We start from the raw sequence: 23,936 nt of genomic DNA, 5'->3' as shown, positions 1-23,936 counted from the left end.
TTGTCCTGAAGAAACTTTCTACAAAATGCGTTTTTCGTCGATAACAAATGCTACTTTTCATCATTCATCCATAGACATGTTAAATGTAACGCTCTCGTATACATATATGTACTTCTTGTAGAATAGGGGCAGTATTTGCACGGCGCGTTATAAATTTAACCCCATTCAACGGCAATAATCGTAAATCCAAAAGCAGCATTACTTGCATTTCCCTGATGTAGGCTCGTGAGTGAAATGCATTTTCAATTCACTTTTTCTTGAAAGGTAACCCCACCGGTAAGGTAGTCCTTAGATAATGTAATCTTGTTCATAGTCTTGAAATCATTCTTCGCAAATGTAAGCGCAGAATTTCAATTTTCCTTACGTTTTTTTTTTTCAAATTGAAAACTGAAAATTTTAAGCACGCTTGCAGCTTGTCAAACTATTACGAAAATGTCCGTCCCATAATTTCATAACGAATCACGACACACGTTCTAAAAGCCTCTTTCTTCAAAGCTCTGGTCGCGAGGACCATCATATCACCGCTAATGGTAGCATGGAGGGTACGTAGATGATAAGTAGGGCGGCTTATTGGCTGCAGTTGAAAGCCGTTTACACATAAAGCTGCTAGTCTGCATCCATCACAATGTTTTGGATCGATAAAGGGAACAGAAACGGACACACTTACACCCTCATTCCACAAGGGCAGCGAACTCGCTGCGACCTAGCCCCCTCTACGGTCCATGGGCCAGACCCCAAAATTTTACATATCAGTACCACCTGAGGTGGCAAATTGTCCTTATGATTATGATTTTTAAGTAGAAGGGTATGTCAGGGATATATTTTGATATGATAGCCGTCGCAGAGTGGTAGCTTTGACCCGGCTATCTGCCCTTGACCTTTTGACCCCGATTTGGACCACGCCCTTTGATATAATTATACAAATGGGTGTGTAAATCAATTAAACAATAATATTTTCAAATGAAACTTGTTGGACTGATACAAAATGAACCAAGAATTACAGAAAACTTAATTCCGTTTCAATATCTTGATCCTATGAAGAGTTATGAGTCTTTGAATTATTATTTTTGAGCAAATTTTGGATGAAAAATGTTGTTGGGAGGGGGGCAGTAAGTGTTGTGACGGAGGAGAGAGATTTGCGATTACGTCGGGCAGACTTCTCGCTTCCCAACATACATGTGGCGGTAGTATGTTAATGGATGATGATTGTAAGTAACTGCAGCTCATACGGCCTGGAGCCGTGTCGAGCTACTTTAAAGTCGGCGGCTTCAGCACTCTGCGTCCAGTGCGGAATATTTGTCAGCACTCGATTTCCAGAGCTGAAACTTTTTCAGCACTGGAAATAAAGTGCTGACAAATCTAATAGAACACAGCAACATTTGCAGATAGGGCAGTAGCAGCACACTGTGCTAAAACAGGCACCTAATAAGCCTCCAAATAAGAAACTTGAACTTGACCTCTGACCCTGACCTCTGGATGACATTGCTTCATGATTGTTAGTTGTTATTGTTTTGAGCTGTTTTCTCCTGTAACTTCTTTACGTTATAAAATTATAAATATATGATTCAATTCATGTTAAGTAACCCTCTTCATTTCCTGATGTAATGGCTTAGCAATTAAAGGCGCCAATGTAAATTAGTTGAACAACTTAGGGGACTACCATAAAGATTTATTAATAGAATATAGTAGGTAAATTTGATTTTTCGTACTTATATGATGATACTTAATAAATGGTATGTACGGCTATTTTGAAACTATAATCATTTTTATTCTATGAGCATCATATTTACGATAAATCGCAAATCTGCATGAGCTGTATTCATGTTTTATGGCGCGAGGTATAACACTATCAGATGTAGACATGTTTTTTTGTCTTCTGAAGAAATTAGTTGAAGTACTCACTCTCTGGTCTTCTCTTGAACAACATATCATGGATCGTTTCATAAGCTTTTACTAGTATGCTTTGTTCATGGCTGCCATGATATGTGTTGATATGGTCGAACAATGTGCTAATCATTATTATTCAGCTCTCGTTCGCAGTCGCTTAAAGCATCAATTTCTACCCTCGCCAAGAAGGTTATGTTTGGCAGCGTTTGTCTTTATCTGTATGTTTGTGGATGCAAAGCACAACTCTATTCAAGAAGATCTGTATGGATTGTCTATATATTTCGGGTGTGGGTAGGTATTAATGACATCCCTAAATGAATTTAGGAACTACAGCGGAACATCCAGTTCTCATATCATGGACATGTTTTGGTGTCCTACAAAATAATGTAGGTTTGAGCCCCCTAGCGGCTTTTTGGGGGCTGCAGTGGCCAGTTTCATTGAAAAGAAAACAACTCAGGAAGGCCGGCCTAGGGTTTGACGGATTGTATCGATATCCTTTTACTATTACCAGTTGGGTACAATATTAATGCAAGAAAGTAAGATTTGATGATGACGTATAAGGTTTGATAATAACTTGAAGCCATCAAGCCATCTACATCAGGTCTCTACAACCATCCCTAAACAGAGACGGTGGGCGGCTTAGATTTCCTGCAACCTATGATCAACTGCTCACAGAGTCACGTGTGCTATCTACGTAACGTGACGTCACAGAAGCAGTGGATTGTTCATTTTTTGACAAAGACTGGAGCTCATCAGTCGAATATTTAAATAAGTTCTTTTTTCTGTTGAAAATTGCTATTCAACTTATTCCAGAAGGTTCAAATCAGGTATCCATAGCACAGTTTGTTACTCCCGAAGCGTCTCGAGTGCAAGATACAACGCCCACCAGTAGATATTGCACTGATACTTTCCGGTCTCAGGGCAGCTTATGGACGTCCTCAAGGACCTAACCCCTCCTGCACAGCATAACGTCTAGGATGATGAGAGCACGGAAGCAACAGAGTGTCTCCAAACTTTAAGATTCCAAGTGAGACACGTTCCGGCCATCACCAAAATAGTTTCGCAATCTTCTCGACAGCGATGGGATCAATATCACCCAAGGTCAGCGGCTTGGGTCACCGTATCAGCCGACGGTCCAACGCATCCCAACCCCCGCCTCAATTTCACCGAGCAACAACGTGCCCCATTGCATCCTAATCACACACGGTCTTATTCATGTATTACTCCGAGTGGGTAAAAGAGTACTGCTGAGATCCAAAAATAACGGCTTTATGGACACGCGTGTTTTTGAGAAATTTCACTTCAGACAGCCAAACTGATCTGAACAGTTGGTAAAAGTTTGTTTGTTTGTCATAACTGAAGAAAATAACAGGTTATGTTTGGGGGCAGCGCGCTAGGGCTGAGGTACAAAGTCCTGTGTTCTGAGTAGTGCGGTTGAAGTAACAGCGAGATATTGCCCGTAGCTTTTCTACATATACATACTTTTTCAAATAATATTGATCAATACCGTCTGACCATTATTCCGCTCTTTGAATATTTGACTTTTTTTTTTCAACAGAACGTCACTGTGTGTATATATAACTACTCCCCAAGCAGAGGTTAGGCTCCGGCTGTTTTTTTAACGTTTTTTTAGTCGTTTTTATCGTGCTTTCTGTTTTGTCATTTTTCTTGAAGTACGCCAGCAAGATATAAAAAATAGAAAGCCCGATAAAAACGACTAAAGAAACGTTAAAAAACAGCCGGAGCCTAACCTCTGCATGGAGAGTATATATAACCAAATTAATGGACAAAAGAACAAAAGAGCGTATACGTAAGAACGAACGATTAGTGAATGGATTAATAAATGATGGGCTTATAAAACAAATACTACAAAAATATTACACGAATAAGAAATGTACATAAGCATTTATTACCCCCAAAAAATGAGGCAGATGTAGTAAGCAGTAAACGATAGAAATCAAATCAAAAGTTTAGTAAGATCACTGGAAACAATTGATAATGAATTAATGAATGAAGACCTTTATTGCACATTTTTGCCACACCAGGCTAAGTACAGGTCACAACAAGACATATTGAAAAGATACAGTTCACAGATACAAAATGAGACTATTGCTGGATAAATTTAACTTCTCGTTTTTCTGTTATTGTGGAGATAAAAGAGCAGATATGTTTTATGATCGATGGTTTGTCTAGTTGCATTATGAATATGAATTTTTCTACAGAATTTAGATGTATGAAATGAGGAAATTGGTTATGTATAACCTTATACAGTTCATTTCTCTCTACGGTATACAATCTACACTCTACCACAAATAATGCACATGGATGTGTTTGAACTCAAAATCAACCCAAGAGCAGACAGTTTTATACCCCTCTGTGCTTCATGGTAGTCTGACATTTCCTGACCGGGACGAGAGGTCAAAGAGGAACTAACAAACATGACCCCATCAATGTCCTACTCTTTGACCATATCGCCCTGACCTCCCTGATTCATGTGCCGCCGCGGTCTCTAATTGCCCGGCAAATGTCAGATCGTGTCTTGATTTATCAGACCTTTGTTGCTGAAGGAATGTCTGCTCCATCAGTCTATCGGCATGCAGTAACGTCTTCAGGTATCTCTTTGTCAAGCCCCATTTTCATTATAGAAGAAGTTCATTTTCAAGTTCGTGCCCGAGGGCTAATTGCAAGTTCATGGTATAAACATAGTAGATATACAAGTGCCAATGGACAGTTATGAACAATATTCTACTGTAATACTAGTGTTGGCTATTTCTAAACAGGTTGGGTTTGACTTCTTTTTTGGAAGCAGAGGGAGACGAAAAGCCCCACCTTTTCTAAAATTTGTGGGTTCTGCAATTTCAAGAGAAAAGTGGCTTTCTGTTCGTCTGTCAATGTGGGGAAGTTCGGATAAGTCTTTGTGGCTTCTCTAAACAGAGTGATTCTTTCGGTTTCGTTGAATGAACATTTGGAAATAAAATGTGTTTCGTCTCCCACTGCCTTAGACTGTGACTACTAAGGGACCAAATTTTCACAGATTTCTCAACGAATTTCGATGATAAAATGATTGTGCGATTTTTTTGACGTTTTGTAACTATATTCATCTTTTAAATAGTTTTACATCTTTCATCATACGACATCAAGAGTTTTCATCATCATCATTACAGGCGAGGTGCCCGGACCAGGTCTACTCTCTCCTTCCAGACATCTTTGTCTCCATAGCGTTCTTAAGGTTTTACCAAAAATAATGTTGTCCGTTGTATGGTTGCTAAACTATTTTTGTTTAGCAATAATGGGGCCTTACTAATAAACGTTAGTAGATTTGCAAGTCTATCGCAGTGCAGGGATTTCTAAAAGCGTCAAAAGAGATATTTATGACGTTGTCATTTTAAGATATTGACTCCATGTTTACTTATCATAAAAATTATGTGGGCTCTATTTAAGCACAGCCTTCAACAAACTGTATTCAACATATCCGCAAATAGTTTCATAAGATCATGTCATGACTAACTGAATAACAGCATCATTGTATACAACCAAGATATTCTTATTCAACCAACGTTTCGGTGACCGCCCGTCACCTTTCTCCTGGTAGAATACTGTAAATGCAGAAATGTTCGCGGTGGATTAATGTTCGCGGTTTTCGCGGTGACCACTTCACCGCGAATTTAAAACCACCGCGAATATTTTCTATCATGATATTAGATTGCAGTCTATGGAGTTACCGCGAACTTAAATCCACGGCGAAAAGTCCTTTTTCCCACTACCGCGAAATTAAATCCCCGCGAACTTAAATACATTTACAGTACGTGTCGCTGCTTACAAATGCGATCCCAAACCAATGTTTGATTTTCGTGTGTCTACAATAGACAGATAATGAGCTTTGAAACGAATTAATACCAAACACATTAGGTGATACTGCTGTAATCCGGGGATGCCTACCTTGCCATCTGTTGGATTACATGGATTATGAAGCTATTACATTGAGCCATGGAACGAAAAACAGGTATTTATGTATCTAAATATAGTTCAGTATAGAGCTGAAAGGTACATGTGTAAGGTACAACTGTCATCTTTAATTGATGTTAAGAATTATGTATTTGAAGTAGCTATGCGGCTATGCTATGGCAAACATTTTGGCTAAACACACCAGGTCACCCTTCCTCTTCTCGATGAGAATGTTGCACTGCATGAAAACTGCTCTTTAAGCACTCTTAAAGTGTACTTAAATGTACCGTATTGGCATTCTTTAAGCTACATTACGTCATGCTTGCGCATTCGGAAATATTATATTTAAGCCATGGTTACGTGCGTCCGTAAAGGGCACGTAGTGGCACACATTTAAGCAACTTTTAAGCATCGTAAACTATGCTTAAATTCTCATCTTTACACAGCATTTAAGCACCGTTAATGCTCCTTAAATTGAGTGACATACGTCGACTTAAAGTGTCCGTAATGCACACGTAGTGGCACACATTTAAGCAACTTTTAAGTACTTTAAACTAAACTTAAATCCAAATGTTTGTAATCTTAAATATTTTATTTAAGCTGCTTTTAAGAATCGTAATGGTTCATTTAGGTGAAGAGGTTTGATGCTTGAGGCTAAGACGAGGCGTTCTGTCGTACAACTTGGCCGCCAGTTTTACGTTAACATCCGAAACGACAAATACGATCCCTTACAACATGTTTGAGCTTTGGTGGGTGGAAGTTGATCCAGATGTCTAAGCAGCGGGGTTATGTTACCTGCTACGGGGACATGTACTCTGTATAACCTACCCATGAAGTTATTGAATGAATGAAGACCTTTATTGTACGCTTTTGCTTTCTAAGAAGATAAGTACAGGTCAATGTGAATAGGGTACATCTCCTAGTGATTCTAAGTACAATCTGTGAAAACTGTGATACATGACTGGAACTACAAAGTCTAAAGTATACTAGTACTACTACTAGTATGTACAGGTTCAACTTATTCTCGCTTCTTAATATGATTGATAACACATGCAGCCGCAACTTTGTGATCTACGAAGTATATACCTATAAGTAATGTTTGTTGCTCAATTTGTTCAAGGTTTTTCATAGAAAACATTCAGGCTCTAAAGTTCTAGACTATTGTCGACGAGGTACATTTTCTTGTGGGTTCTTATCGGCACAAAATACATCAAATAGAAAATACCCCGTGGTCTTTCCTAGGGAGTACCTATCAATCAATGAAGACCTTTATTGCACATTTTGGCCCAACCAAGCTAACTACAGGTCACAACAAGAAAAAAAAAGTTTGCCCATGCATCTACAGACGCGTAGGGTGGCGCACATCTCCACTTGGACCACACATGTGCAAGCCATTACAGCAAGGGGCTGGTCCGCTGGTAGTGATGTGTGTTTAACTTCCATACTCTTCCCGTCATTAGTGCTGAGTGCTAAGCAGAGAAAGCAGCATGTACCATTTTTAGAGTCTTTGGTATGACTCGGCCGGGGATCGAACTCACGACCTCCCGAATGCAAGGCAAACACTCTACCCACTCAGCCATTGCACCGGTTAACAACAAGACAAAACATATATGTATATACATAAAAGTATCACAGATCTTGTTTAACACAGAAGTTCGGCTTCTTCTCGATTCTTGGTAATCAATTTACTTTATCTATTTGGTGGTTTGTCTTTTCAGTATGAAGAGCCAGGGCTGTCCAACTAAGACAACGACAATGACAATGATGTTTATTGCATATTCATGCCCCATTGGGGCTAAATGCAGTCAGTTTGGTACATAGAAAGTAATCGGAAAGCTATACATATACTACAATTTACATGCTTCTTCTCTCTTCTTAAAACATGCGTGGACGAGCTTACAAAGTTTTTCCAGTATGTCGTAGTTAGATGATGACATAAGGTATTTGAACAGATCTTCCTTCGTCAGGTGCGCATATTTTTTATCTATAAGTCTGGCATTAGCGAATGCATTTCGCAGATCTTTGTATAGTGAACACTCTAGGACAAAGTGTACTTTGTTTTCTACATACATGAAACTCTTATCGCAAAATGTAATACAGTCGGAATTTAGCATGAACAGAATAACTATCAATAACAATATTCGAAATATTCCCAAGGCAGAAAAAGATAAATCACTTTCTTCCACCCCGTTTCGATCCACATATCCCTACTGTTAGCGAAATTAATAAGATGTCCGTAGGGTTTTCTCCTAGCACTGGTTTGTCAAGATATGATTCTGGAAACGTATCTTCACATCACGGCATCCACATGTGTTAACGCTGGATCACCTTTATCCGAGGGTAACCTATATTCGTTGTTTGTATGAAAAAACGTATTTAGGGATATGAAGTCGATGGACTGTTGATCGTTTCAAATCAGAACATTTTGAAAAAGAAATTGAAACCACTGTCTGCAGACTTAATTCTCCTAAATGTGCTGTTTTTAAAGACAACGGATAAAGGTCACCCCATGAATAAAGGTGAACTAGCGTTAAAGCTCACGATCATAAAACATTCTTTGTTGAGTAACTATTTCTTATATAGGATCAACGGATCTTACATAATTACACATCATGTGAACAGTAAGGCTTAGACGTGTAACAAAGATTAATGTATTGCTTATATAACAAAACAGCAATAGAATTATGTAAAAATAAGAAGCGAAACAAATTCCTGAATGTCAGTCTAGCTGCGGAAAACAATCATAAACTCATTTTGGCAAGACAGTAACATTATCTGTTGATACTGATATGTTTGTTACATAATGATGCAGAATACAAAAAAAATAATGCAAACATATTTTATTCTAATGCAGTATGCAGTTTACCCAAATTCTGTCTAAGGTTCCAAGAATTTGGGCAAACTGTATATCATTTGTGGGGGATTCTGTATAACTGTCCATGCCCCTAGAGACAGCTAATTGTCACCTATATGTAGATATCTATGAACCTGTACATTTCTTGTACTACATCATACTTGTAGACATTAGTTCAATCTAGCAAAAGGATTTATGGTGCCGCCTGTTTATAAATGAATGAAGACCTTTATTGCACATTTTTGCCCCACTGGGCTAAGTATAGGTCACACGGTAAGAATCACATATATGTAACAATGGAAACAATCATACACATCTATATATGCAGATGTGAGTCTAATCTATTCTAGGACATTCGAATTCCTCTCGCTTCTTTGTAATTGCATAGATGTAGCTAGCTGTATCGTTGGTTAGAGTTGGTTTATCAAAAGCTGTCAGGAATATAAATTTCTCTACTATTCAAGTATCTAAAGTGGGGATATTTACTTAACACATAGTCAAATAAAATGCTCCTATCGCTATCATACAAAGGACAATCCATAGTGAAATGTACTTCATCTTCTACTTTTCCTAAACTACAAAATTGGCATGCTCTTTGCTCTAGAGGAGTGTGGTTATGTCTTCCTGATTCGATTCGTAATTTGTGGCAACTGATTGTAGTAAACTACTGCACAGAAAATACAGGGAAACGCTTTCTAGACGCTATTTTTAGTTTCTCTACATACAACTCGAGGTGTTGTGTCTGCATGCAGAATCGTGAGCAATCACACCAGTCTTCAACATATTTTGCACAAAGACATAAAGGACAATTACTGAGTAATCCCATGTTTTCGAGTTTAAGTCTTTATGAACAATTACCCCTGTCGACTTACGCTGCGTTGCCGCTACAACGTCAAAAACAAACGCGATGTTATTATTTTAAAGAAGAAGAATACCTTAAGATTGCCAATGTACGACACAGATCTACCATCGCAAAGCTAAGAATCAGTTGCCACAAATTACGAATCGAATCAGGAAGACATAACCACACTCCTCTAGAGCAAAGAATATGCTAATTTTGTACTTTAGGGAAAGTAGAAGATGAAGTACATTTTACTAGTAAAAGTAAATATCCCCACTTTAGATACTTGAATAGTAAAGAGAAATTTATATTCCTGACAGCTTTTGATAAACCAACTCTTACAAACCATACAGCTAGCTACATTTAAACAATTACCAAGAAGCGAGAGGAAGTCGAATGTCCTAGAATAGATTAGACGCACATCTACACATTATATAGATGTGTATGATTGTTTCCATTGTTACATACATGTGATTCTTACCATGTGACCTGTACTTAGCCCAGTGAAATGTGCAATAAAGGTCTTCATTCATTCATTATGCATAGCGGCGTTTTCGCCACAATTGCCATGAATCTATAATTTGAAATGTAACAAGGTGTAAGGGTGTAAGCAGTTCAATGTATGTCTAGCTGACTGTTTCACTCACATCACAGCTTGAAAATGGTCCGATTACTCTAGTCAGCAGGGAACGACCATTCTGACCTTATAGGAGTCGGGTCATCCAATGAACTAGCTGTAGTGGCATTTGATAGGACATATGGAGTCCAATAGTCAAACCATCTGCCCACTGCCATTGATAACAGAAATAAAAACACTCAAGATTTTTCCATATCTAAGGCAATATTGATTGGAATATATAAGTGACATCCTTGCGCACTAATATTTGCTCGATTTTGGAAAGAAAATCAAACATACTGTTCAACGTACAAAGCAGCCACCAAATAACCAAATTCATGCTGTAGATTACCAAAAAAAAAATATTGGGAAACATATACTAATGCCGAAGTCAATTTCCAAACTCAAATTTGAAAGACCAAAAATGAAGTGTGTCATCATCAACACCATTATATATCAAGATCTATCCAAAATATATTGTTTTGTATACCATACTCATACAAAAAAAAATATTGGGAAACATATACTAATGCCGAAGTCAATTTTCAAACTCAAATTTGAATGACCAAAAATGAAGCATGTCATCATCAACACCATTATATATCAAGATCTATCCAGAATCTATTGTTCCATATAATTTATACTCGTACCATACTCATTTCGGCATTTAGTCATATGATCAACCTAATGAAAACACACACTGCCAGTTTTTTGCACGCTTGCACCGTTTTAGGCTCCCCGGAAGATGTCATCTTCACTTGGCCTCACTGTTGAGCGCCATCCATTGTCATTACCTCATTCTGCGCTTAGGGCCGCTTTTAGATCGCGATTAAGCTAAAGCTCAGACTATCATGACACCCTGACGCTTTTGTCGAATTGTATATGAATTCCAATCACGAGCAATGTCTCCCCATCATTTATTTTTCAATTTAAAACAATCAACTGAAGTCATTAATTATCGTGAAGAATCAATACGCATTGCCATCGAGAGTCAGCTGTTGGGGCCAGATTGGTGTAGTGCAGAGGGATTACACCGCAATATCAGGTAATCCACAACTAATCCGTTGATGGCCTGATCTATATAGCTTTTCTTCACAGCAAGTAGAAATTGCAACTATAAACAACAAGAATACAAATGTAGTAACGTCGTTTATCAACATTTCATTAGCTTTTCTCTGTAAGACTTTTAAACAACATATTACATGTACACGACACTCGTCGAATACCATATTATGTATATGTGTTTTTGTAGATTCTTTCTTTTGTGTATGTATGTTTTGCTTTGGTGAATGTTCGATGCTTTTTGTTTACACCTTTTCTTCGTCAATCTGACTTGTACACCCTATATTTTTTTTACTATTTGTATGCACTGTGATGTTTGACTATTTGTATATATTTTCATGATATTCATGTAAAATACTTTGTTTTCATTTTGATTTTTTTTAAATCTGCTCTATCATTCATGAATTGAATCAATCCAGCACATAACGATGACGTTTTATGTAAAATGAAGTTTACAATGATCCAACATCCATAAATGACGAAATGACAAACAGATTCGTCCTACTTTCTACATTTCTGGTTCTTGGGCTCATCTTTCATGAGCATTACGACTCTACTTTGGTCGGTAGTTATTGCAACCTTGTCTACGGAAGTTACGATGTTGCTGTGTCTCTACTGCCAAATGAAAAGGGTTTCCATCTTTATTTATGACAAATGATTTTTCCATATTTCTTATAGAAAACTGATTTCCAGGGTCAACTGTTTGCTCCCATATATCCTTATACAATTTCGTCAGGTTGGTAAGTCACTGAATAACCAAATTCTATATACACAAGCAATTGTTTCATTCAAGTGACGTTTCAGTACCCGTCTCCAATTGGAACCTGTCAGAACTGTCCTGATTGGATTAAATTAGAAAGGTGACCAACGGTCACCGAAATGTCGGTTAACTTTTTTTAAAATTCAGTCGTGTACAAAGAATTTTGTTATTCTTGGTACACGATTTATCACTCGTTGAAGCCCACAGATCAGAGGTCTATGAATATATATGTAGCAGCCAAAAGCTGCCTTCTAAATTGGAAAGCCATGATCAATTCCATCGCCGTCGTTAGCGTCCCCGAGGGCACTGCGGTATCAATGGGAAATTAATGACTTGGCCAGACAATACGAAATCATGTATTCGAAATTGGAAAGTTCTTTGTGCCAGCCTCCGTAACGAGAGGATTGTCTCTGGTGCTTGGCAATGTTCTCATTTGTACTAAAGCTTCCGAATTCTGATTGATTGTAAGTCTTAAGAAACATTGAGATTATTCCCACGGGCAATAAGCTTAACTTTCACAGTTTCTTTGCGATAACGTGTTATATTGTTTGCAGTGCGTGATTGTATTCGCTGAAGTCTAATTGCTATGGGAACCATGAAGGGTACGGACAGATTAGTATTCCATTGCCGCCGTGCAATCAGGGTTTTAATCGACTGCATTTTCTTCCCTAATAACTTCGATTTACGGATACCATTTGGTGAGCCGGCAGTCACTGTGAATACGGCCCGTAATTCCCGTGATCTCCCGAGAACTAATGGGCACGTTGCGAGAGTTATATTGAGAAGGAAACCTGCGTGGCTTCAGAAAATCGGTCTACTGAGCACCCATTTTTCTCAAAGAATGCACGGAGCCATAGACGTTGAACGGCTGGTGAAATACCTTTCAGTGTGCAATAAAGTGGTGTGAATTACCGCCCGCTGCTGTTATAAGGTGTAGGGGCAAAGGTCAACGATCTATTCCAGCAAAGTATCTATCTTATGTGGAACGAATAGAAGATAAGCCAATCAAGAATGAATCGATGTCTGCCTCAGTGACCTCGGTGAATCTAGCTCAACGTAGATTCGTCTGAGTCAGACAATGATAGCAGCAGTCAACACGTTTTAAAGGGTATGAAGAGGGTATGAGAGCATGTGCTTAGAGAGATGAAATCTCCCAGTTATTGCATTGCAAGTTAACACTGTACTGCTGTATACTTCACGTACATAGACAGTAATTGCATGGTTAAAATGGGCGAGGACCTGTCAGTAGATCTTGGTACGTTTAGCTGGTCATCATGTCTGGCGCTTTGGAATACCAAGAAGATGTTTGGAGTCTTTAGGGAAATGGTCTGCAGACATAGGACTAGTTTTGTATTTGGGAGTTCGACAAATACGTTCTAAATCTTCAATTGTGATGGCTTGACACTACTTATACAGTAGAAGCCGCTTAATTACATGGCCTATTTGCCAGTGAATTTCGTGCAATTATCCGGATGGTGCGATTATGCTAAGCTATCTAGCTGGACCGTACCGGTTTGGGATTTTGGGATTCCGTGCAGTTATCAGAAGAGTGCGTTAATCCGTTGTGCAATTAACTGGCTTCTACTGTACTAGCGGAAAAAAACGCGCACTGAATGTTTAGAATCATATATTTGATTGTGTTGATTATGTAATGGACTATCCTCGATCATGAGTACAGTATCCTTATCACATTTTAACCCCCCGCTTAGTTACCACCTGTTCAGTCTCTGTAAGAGAAGACAAAATGATTCATTACTTCGTCTGTCGTTAAGAGATATCATACGCCAGGTAAAAATTAAGCACATCTATGACTATCAGAGCATCATTGGCTTCCATGTTCATTAAAGTGTCAATTTGAATCTTCAGGTAATCGGAGTTGATACTTGAAGCATGCATAGATGGAACGTTCATAGTCATTATTATGCATTGAAGTTTGTATCAGAATTCAATCAGGCATTAGAAGGTAATAATTGCTACCCAGCAGACGTTAAAGAGGTTTGTTACACACTGCTTACAGTAGCATTGAGACTGTACATCAAATTACTGTTTAATAATTTTTGATAAGCAAAAATGTTCTAATTAAGATTGGACTCTCATCAGAAGCAAGGGCAATACAAATCCTGAGTATTGGTATTTAGCTTTCACATTAAAAGGCGAAGGGTCTTTGTATGAATTGATTAGCGATGTACATATGATAGCATATTTATCATGTTCATTGTATTTGTTCACTACGGCACTGTTGTGTCATTTTCGCCGATAATTTAATAATAATAATAACAATAATCATCTGGTGTATTTTGCCAGCCAGTAGGTACCCCAAGTATAAGTAATGAGGCTGTTTAACGTGGTCGAGGCACCTCCTCGAGCACGGGACCCCCCTTTTACGTCCCTCCCGGAAGACGATTTCGTGGAAAACTTTAGAAACGAAGACAATAGCACGATTGACTTTAAAGTCACCTTCTCACTTTGTAGCCTTTACTCCAAGAGCATAAACTTCCACTGTAGTTTTTCACCTTGCCATGTTCAATGGTTAGTACTGGACAATCAATAATTGGATGATTTCAATTTGCGATGCTAGCGCGATGCAAACTGTCTCATCATCTCTATATTGTTATACGTCTTGTCGCATCCCATTTTCTGTCCTCCTTTCACTACATTCTCAGCGGTACCCAGACGCCATCTAATTGCGTTTGATATAACATCTGATGAATCATCAATGAAAAGAATAAATTTGTTCACTCTATCTCTATTCTTGATGTTCAGAATTCACCTTGTAATTCACATTGTAGTACAGCGAGTTGGTACTCGACTACTAATAAGTGACTCCCTTTCGAACGACGATGTCAACCAGGGTGCCCTTCACTAGATTCAAATAACGGGCTGTTTTCGGAAACTTTCCGGTGTGCACCGACCACCCTAACATGGTGTCGTGCGATATATTGCTGCTATTCTGGGGCAATTTACGTCCGACTTAAAATAAACACGGGACCCGGTAACGAATAGACACTGTGACCTACTACGAGAGCACCCCATTTTTTCGTCTTCACAAAAAGCCCAGCCGGGCCTCGGGTTGGAAATATGACATTAGGCTTAATCAATAGTTTAGAATTGGGAATTTGCTGACCGACCGGGAAAAAAGCCAATCAAGCAGACTCATAAAGTAACCCTTACAATTAGAGGCCTTCTTTGCTTTTCAAAGGAATAAATAGACCAAGAGCTGACGAGCAAACTCAAAGTTGCCAGACATCAGCACAAACTATCAACTACGGCTAATCCTTTTAGAGCTTACTTAACGACTGAACAAACAAAATTGGACGTGGAAATGTGATGTTTCGGCAATCGTTACTATGGCCGTTACTTAAGTGTTACACTAAAGTTCTTACAAATCGAAAGACAAGTTTGGTTGGGTGAAAGTAAGTGGAATTCGATACAAGATATTGGCGAGCAAGCTCCAGATCCATTGCAGCCAGTGTTTCAATTATACATTGTTATCCTTGCTATCCATATTCATTTACGCTGTATAGAAACTTATGCAGTGAGTGTTAACGGTGGCATGTTTGTCCCAGACTTTAGAAAACTTCTTACAAGCCCTGGTTGAAGTTGAAGGGTGCCTTGGCAGAAGCACACGACTTTCCTTACTTAACCCGTGTAAAAGTAATCACATCTAGCTGGAGGTACATTTTTGAGCAAAATTTGAGCAGATTCACACCTCGAGCACGTAAAAGAACCCGCCACATGTTTCGAGAAGATAGGTCCTTCTCACTGTGAGTGGATCTAATAACTCTGTTCGGATATACACCTTGTTTGTATGTAAATACAAATATGTATTTAAATTCTACATACAACAACGTTTGAGCCACATTCATTTCGAGGATTCTAGTAGACATTTTGTTCTGTACTTGTCTCACTACATAAAATATTCGAGCAATTCCAATCTCTTCAACCACAGGAGAACCCTATACCATTTCTTTCTGTCATCCAAAGTTTTTTCTACCGCCAAAAGAATACCAAAACCGGACGTTCTGCTGCAGTTCCAAGGACTCACCAGAGCACTCACGATCGATCTTAATGACTTCATAAGGCCTACGCATATATTAATAACCACCTGTGTACACTCATGTCTTATGTTCCTATGAAGAAATATTCGGAAACAGGACAAAAAGAGAGGAGAGAAAGAGAGAGATAGAGAGAGAGAGAGAGAGAGAGGAGAGAGAGAGAGAGAAAGAGGAGAAAAAAAGGGAGAGAGAAACCCAGACAGGCACAGGACAACAACCTCCATTCTCCAAGGAGGTAATGATCTAAAAGCTACCTGATGCCAAGTTACAATGCATGGCTAAATGCTAACTTCAAACCAACATTCGGAGTAGCTAGAGATCAGGCTGTCGTTATGTATTTTACACATCGCGAGGTATTACCGTAGTGAGAGGCTAGCGCCTCTGATGGGGGCTTTGGTGGTTTATTCATCATACCCCGTGAGGAAATTGTCTAAGAGCAAGCATAAAGGCATTCTTAAGTACGGCGGAATTTCCTGTACCGAACCTGTCTGGCATGTAAAAGGATGTCCTTGGTGGAGGGCATCGTACAACAGAAAACTCGCTCATCCGGGCGTCGGCAAATAAAGCTGGAATGGACGTGCTTAACGTTATCTTTCCTACCTTTGTTGGGCTTAAAATGCGAAAACTGTACAAAGGGAAATGTTATAGCGGGGGTTTGATGTCACGGTGGGTAGAAAATGGCGTATTCGCAGTGGTTTTTTAAAAGTTTGCGGTTGAAACGGGAGGGCAGAAGACTGGACGAAAATTTTCGCGGTGGTTTTAGTTTGGAGTGAAGAGGAAAAACCGCGAATATGAATCTACTGCGAATATTTTTCCTTTTACAGTCAATTTATTTGCTTTATCAATTTGGTACCGGTGCATAGTAAGGGAGTCTTCTGTGGCAACAAACAGTGGTCTTATTCCAATACGTATACCATTATAGCCCCTTTGTAATAGACGGCAATTGCGCAGCTACAGTACAGGGACCAGAAAGTGGATTTGTCTAACCCTTTGTTTCATAATTGTAATATGATCATCATTATGGAATATGATGTAAAGTATGATTTGAAATATATCAAACGTCTGTAAAACCCATTGAGAGACATTTAAAATTGCTCAGGAAACGCAGTCTCTCGTAGAAAGGGGATGTCAATAACATAGTGTTGAAAGCTCGCTTCATCAACGAAGACAGAAATATGTAGTGGTGCGTACCTAAACTCAATTTCAGGTTCAGGTCCGGATTCAGATCCAGCAGTTCAAGTCCGGACCTGAACCCATCATCGCATATTATGTGCATTTTTTTGAGGGGGAGGGGGTTCATATAAAATTGCATGTTAGAATGAATTGAAATGCAATGTGAAAAATACATGAAAATGATAGACATCCAGTGTAAACACGAACTGTTTTTTGTCTTTTTTCCATTGCAAATTTCACTGTTTATGGAAGGTTTTAGATGGTTTAGAACAAAAGAATGGAATATAAGTGACAGATTGCTTTTTGCAAGTCCGGACTTGGCTCCGGACATTTAGGTGTTTTTTTTTTTTTTTGACTTGGACCTAAACATTTTTAGGTCCAATTCCAAGTCCGGGCTTTAGATACGCACCACTAGAAATAAGTTTGCTCATCACGAGGAAGTGAGACGAATTCCAACAAGTCCATAGCAGCATACACTAGTCATTGTACGAGTACATGTAGTAAGATTATTATTACTTATCACTCACTTACCATTTCTATTAGTACTGTAGTTGTACTTCTGTTATCACCATGACATGTACTTAGATGGTAAGGGCATAAACGTACAATAAATGTCTTTTGTTCATTTATTCATTAAGCGTGTTGAAGAAGCCGGGGTTGGATTTCAGAATCAAAATGTCAAAGTGTGTACATTTCACTCGGGAGACCACCCAGGCACCTGCGCAATGAAAATGATTGGTAACACTAGGGGGTCTATACGTCATTATTAACCATCCCTTAGGCCACAGCAAGTAAATTTTATGGATGACATGAGCGCGCGCATTAATTTTCGCCTGATTTCAGAAAAAAAAACAAGAATCTTTTTCTTCTGCAGGGATGGTCAACATGACGATAAAGTATCAAAAGGAGCAAATATATCGTGTTGTAGCCTAATAATTGTACTTGTAGAAGTGACACTTGCGAGGTACCCAGGACTGTAGTTGTAGAATTGAAACTTATTGGATAGTTGTTAAAGTGACACCAATATGGAAGCTATGAGTATGGTTGACAACTTTGTTGGTGATGCCAGTCTACCACACTATTGTCACTTTTACCACACCAGTACATGTCTTAAATACAGGAATGATGCCGTGTTGCTTTGATACCATGTTTTGTCCCTTTAATTCTTTTTACAACAGTCATCACAACTTTATTGTGCCTTTTTTTGAAAATGTAGCCATCTTGTGTTTTTTTTCACCCATCTTGTTTTTTTCGCCCTATCGCACTATTTTTGCAGTCTGCAGAGGATGTCATCCATAAAATTTACTTACTGTGGCCTCATGAAAACGAATTGGTAGAGTTTTACCAGCCTAACCACACACACACTTTCAATAATACATGCCCAATTATTTCCCAGGACACAACCCAGGCTACCACATGGGATGACAGCTTTACATATAATATCATAATTCTTATCATAATGTGATAAATGGACTATTTTTCTTCATATCGACGACGATGAGTTCCTTCGGGATATAGTTTAACTCGACCTTTCTCTGAAAATTGCCCCACTGATCTTCCCAGCACTAATCAATTTAAAGTCGCCAATCTTGTGTCTTTAAACATTTCAAGCCTTTCTTGGCCATATTTCTCAGCTTTTCAAATATTCTCGGTACTGACTTATTGGGTAAAATGACCAAAATAATACACTGTTGGTAACTGTGGGGTGGAAAAACACTGTTAAACGTGACTTGTTAGAAAGAAAAGACCAAACAGTGCATACGCATGCGCTGCAACTTTTCATACAATTCTCAGAATATTGAGTGCAATTAATATACTGCTTGAGAACAATTTATTGAAAAAAAGGATTAAACCAAAAACATGGCTTCTTTTCGTCGCCTTTTTAGTAACATTTTGAAACCTAGTGTATGATTTATACCATTTTTCATTTGCTTCTTCCAGGCTCATTTAGCTGCTCTTGATGTAACTTTAACCAATTCTCATGCGCACTTTTAACACTAGAGAATTGTCTTTTAGACATTTTGGCAGCGCTCTAATAGTACAAACATTACCAATGCCAGTAGTGTAAATCAAAACAACCCGACAGGGAAAGTGTGTTATTCATGTAGCATACTATCAAAGGCAATAAAGTACAGGCTACAGTACGTCTATGGACTGTGCAATTCAATATAAATGGATGCTCTTTACTGTAATTACTTTCATATGTATGTTATGCTCAAGGTAAATGTTTAAGACGCGACACGCATGCAGAAATTGCGAAAAGTACAAAGCTGTTGCTGTGTCATTTGGACGGCGGGCTATCATTATGTTTCTACATACTGTTGAAGAGCTTTCTCTTTAGTGATGCTATCAGAGAAATAAAACACGCTTCTTTTGCTGATATGCAACAATCTAGTTATATTTTCGTGGAAAAAAGCTATAACGTCTTTGTACTTGGCTATTCTTTCTTCGTGTTGCAAGTTTCTTATATTTGCTGTGTCCACGCAAAGCGTAAAACTACATACGCCCTCTGTCATTTTTTGTTATAGCTATATCTACCAGTTTTATGGACAAGGCAGCCAACGTGCAGTCGATATTTCTGTGGGCTTTAGTATCAAAACTTAATTTCTAAAATTTGTTATCTAGCTATTGCCTGATTGTTTTTCGTGGTAATTTCGATACATGGTAACAGAGAATACGCACATGTGCATCCCAACGCATCAAAACATCTCACCTGAGGGAGTGTGAAGAGCTTGAGAAGGTTGGCCACCTGGATTGATGTGACACTGGAGGAACAGCCCACGACGCCAACGATCTTTTTGTAATCCACGGTGGGCACCGAGCCGTCTTCGCACTTGTACCGAGATCCTCCTACGATGTTCATGGACCCCCGGATGAAGTCCACCGCCTGTTCCAACCCCACCGTGTCGCGGTCGCAGCTGTCCAAGATGTGGACGCCGATGGTTATGTTGGGCAGAATCGTTTGATCGTTGTTGACCATGTCCACCGTGTACAGCATAGCCTCCATAGCCTGTACTCCCGACTGTTCTAGCACTTTTCCGCACGTATATGCGTCCGATCGCTCGTGGATGTTGAACATACCCCCCAACACCAAGTCTCCTTCGATTGAAACCACCCTCTGCACCGGCCATTTGATGTTGGCATTCAACAAGGATCCCGTCCCTTCTTCACTCGTGCTGTTTTCCATCTCACACGCTAAGGTGGTGGCGTTTCCACAAATGTAAACAACAAACAAGGACAGCAGAAGAGTAAGGAGGCGAAATGGCGGCATTCTGACCCGCTATACCAACGTACGGTGTTCCCTACTCGTTTACCTGGTCTTGATGATGAGATGTGAACACCCGATCGATCCCACCGTCGATATGCTTGGCTGCATCCCTTCCAAAACCCCCACACGGTCTCCCTGGCGCGGCGTGCTCCAGCGCTACTTGTCAGATTGCACGACGACGGTTGTTGCAGCAGCTAATTATACTCCTCAGGGGTGGCTACAAAGGTGCGGCGCCTTCCATTTCATGCCATTTTGGACTCAGTTTGTGTAGGAGACGGATCAGTCAAGCATTCTTCGCAGCCGAAAGCGGGAGGCAATCGCAGCACATACTCTTCTCAAGTAAGATGCATATTCAAGACGGCAGAGCCATCGGACGTAGCCATCTTCCCATTCCGTCTCTTAGAGAGTCTTCTTAGAAATGCGTCTGAAACGCAAGTAGAATGAGAAGAAGTAGTTAATGTTCCACAAAACCGCAGAAACGTTACCATCGCATAAATATTGCAAAAAAAGAACACTCATCTTAGTTACAAGACAGAGCACGCAATTTCCGTGCATCAAACTTGAACCAACTGACAGAGACTTTACCAAAAATTGACCCGAAGGTCGCAACGGAATCGTCTTTCATTCGTCAGCCGCTTTGTGTCGCCGTATGGTATTAACACACGGTCACGTATGTCACCCTGGTGTCTAACACATTTTGTCCGTATAAGGCGTGTTATTAACTCGCCATTCCCCATTTATGCTCCGCACGTGCCTCTTAATGACAATGGCAGTAAGGGGCCTGCATGCCGAAGAGAAGGGAAACGTATAAGGCAGATGCACTGAACCATATGGACATCGGGAACATCCATCAAAGTATAGTCTAGTCAACTTTCTAGACCATGAGCAAATCCGAGAGGAGCCAGCAGCAAGAGCAATATCGTTCCTCTACTAGGCTTGCTTCTTATTAGAGACAAGGTGAAACAAAAATTACATATGAAAAAAAACGGACATTAAAATAGAAAACAGATAGGATTGTCATAATGAATTCCTAAAGCACTATGAATCTTTCCTGTTTTGTTCTTATTTTGATAACTTAAAGATTGAAACTTATTTCATACAACAGGGTATCTATTTGCATACCAAAGGCTTATACAATTCAAACCATGTACCAGATAATTTTAAGGTACATTTTACACTGCAAACATCAACTGTTTTTTAACAGTCGCTGAAATGTAGTCAACATCCAAGAAATACCTGTAACGAAAGCAACTGTAATGCTATTCAAAATTGAAAAGTGGTACATGTATATGTTTATTTTTGTCGTCATGAAAGTACAAACTAAATTATTTAATCTTAGACTATTGTCCTTGCTTAGAAACAAATTTGACACAAAAATGTTTGACAAAATAAATCCTACTACACAAATCACAACAACACTTCGTTCACGCCTGTCTTTGTTTTCTTGACAAGCCAGAACTTTTACTTATCTAGTTATCAAACTTAAAGATCCTGTTTTGATCATGGACACGATAACTTCATTCTGCAAAACTGACATGTAATAACGGCCAGACGTTCGATGAATATTGATATTCTATGTCTAATTGACGATAAAGACATCATTTTGGTTTTTCAACCTCTATGATGATACAACTTGAGGTATCGGCGTTCATCAAAGCTATAGTTTTTATATTTTGTATATGTAAAACATGTAAATTTCATTTTGGTTGTCCCTGTATACGTAGCTCAACTAATAGCAGCCCCACAATTCAATCAGGAGACCACCAAGGAAGACTGGATGTTGTAGCAGGGTCATACCAAAGACTCTTAAAAATGGTACATACTTCTTTCTCTGCAAAGAGGAAGAGTATGGAAGCTAAACACACTTCACTACCGGTGGACTGGCCCCCTGCTGTAGTGACTTATATATGTGTGTCCCCAGGGCTTAAAAACAGAGATGGGTGCCGGGCCGACGCATCACAATGTGATGCATGGCAACTTTAGCTTTAGCTTTAGCTAAAATATATACCCTGCAAGTGAAACACTCAGGAAACTTATGCTGCCCTATGTGCCACTAGGCAATACAAGTGTCTGAACGAACCACTTGCATTATGTCTACGATACATCATTCTGATAGTACCGTAGACTTCAACACGTCCGAGATGCCTAGATTATATACGACCATATCTAGTAGACTGCAACTTAATGGAACAACACACAAAAGCCTTCAAGGTCTTAAGCTCTTAAACGGCATATTAATCATATCATCATTGCACTCTATTGTCAAGCAAAATTGGATAGATTCCAGGCATTTTTCTCATATAAAAGTTTAAAATTATACAGCTCATCTAGTCCCAAATGCCGCCGGGTGCAAAATGCAAACTGTCTGCCATGCATTTTTAATAACACAAGAAATTGGGTCTACTTTATCAGGCGAGGCAAAGTGTATTATTACAGGTTTATGTCTGATCGTGATAAGGGACATGAATCGCAGCACAGAGCGGTACCCTGCAGGGTGGTATCTCCCGTGCTTATCACCTGAACTTGGAAGATAAAGCCAATTGCATCGGGTGATTGACGGGTCCCTACTGCTTATCTACAGTACTAATTTCCACTTTTACCCAAGGATAGCTACGGCTTCCGTGAAAACGCTGCGGGGAAATGCGTCCGTTTGTTTTGTCTTTACAGTACATAAGGGGTCGTTGTTTTTAGACAAATATAACGTAAGTAGACTAAGTTCTCATTTGCATAACATGTATATCATTATGAACATCTTTGCCTAAGCTACCTATATGCATGTAATAACGAAAATCCGTCGTTCCTTTCTTCAGTTATCCTCTTTGGAATGTCATGACAAAAACGCCCCTTGCAGTTCCCACATTAAACGGTAGGGGGCTCAAACCTGCCCACTTTGTCCTGAAGGTCCTGAGTTTTACTCCCATGATATACCTTTGACGATTTACCATTGAGAAAGACACCTTGCACGACTTTCCTTACTTCGGTAAGGTGGAAATGAGTACCTAGATTTGGTAAGGGCCATACCTCGGGTAGGACGTTAAATCTAGGTCCCGTTTTTGAGAAAAGTCCCACCCCAAGCACATAAGAAGAACCACCATATCATCGAAAAGAGCAGGGGTCCAAATAAATCTGTCTGGATTTTCAGCTTGCACTGTTAAGTAAAGACCTGGTGAGGCGGTTTACCAGACATACAATTACAAATAAAAAAACGAAAAAAAGATATAAACAAAATATAAATACAGATATCGTTATTCATAGACAAAAATAGAAGTATACCCAGATGACCAAGACAGGCATAGCTTTTGACGAGGTAAAGGTTCAATTGTCTATTGTATCAATTGCATATTTTGACCTTCTCCATCAAGCTCTTAAGACTTGATTTAAGATTGTCACTATTATAGACTACCTTGCAGTCTTCGGGAAGGGGCTGGGTTTTTTTTGGGGGGGGGTCGTTGTCCGCAATTTTCAACGTTGGCTA

The 23,936-nt window shown here is 39.3% G+C and overlaps 1 protein-coding gene across 1 annotated transcript in view; it reads right to left on the bottom strand.

The window, feature by feature from the left end:
* LOC118430188 (metabotropic glutamate receptor 3-like) overlaps positions 1–21,136 on the bottom strand; it is a 44,361-nt gene extending 23,225 nt beyond the window's left edge. The window contains exon 1 of the mRNA XM_035840897.1: positions 19,907–21,136. Coding sequence (XP_035696790.1) covers positions 19,907–20,464 — 558 coding nt within the window. The 5' untranslated portion in view covers positions 20,465–21,136. The remainder of the gene's footprint in view (positions 1–19,906) is intronic.
* Between the last annotated feature and the right edge of the window lie 2,800 nt (positions 21,137–23,936).

Source organism: Branchiostoma floridae, chromosome 14 (assembly GCF_000003815.2).
Source record: "Branchiostoma floridae strain S238N-H82 chromosome 14, Bfl_VNyyK, whole genome shotgun sequence".
NCBI classification, from domain to species: domain Eukaryota; kingdom Metazoa; phylum Chordata; class Leptocardii; order Amphioxiformes; family Branchiostomatidae; genus Branchiostoma; species Branchiostoma floridae.
This window is presented reverse-complemented; position numbering and strand designations above follow the sequence as displayed.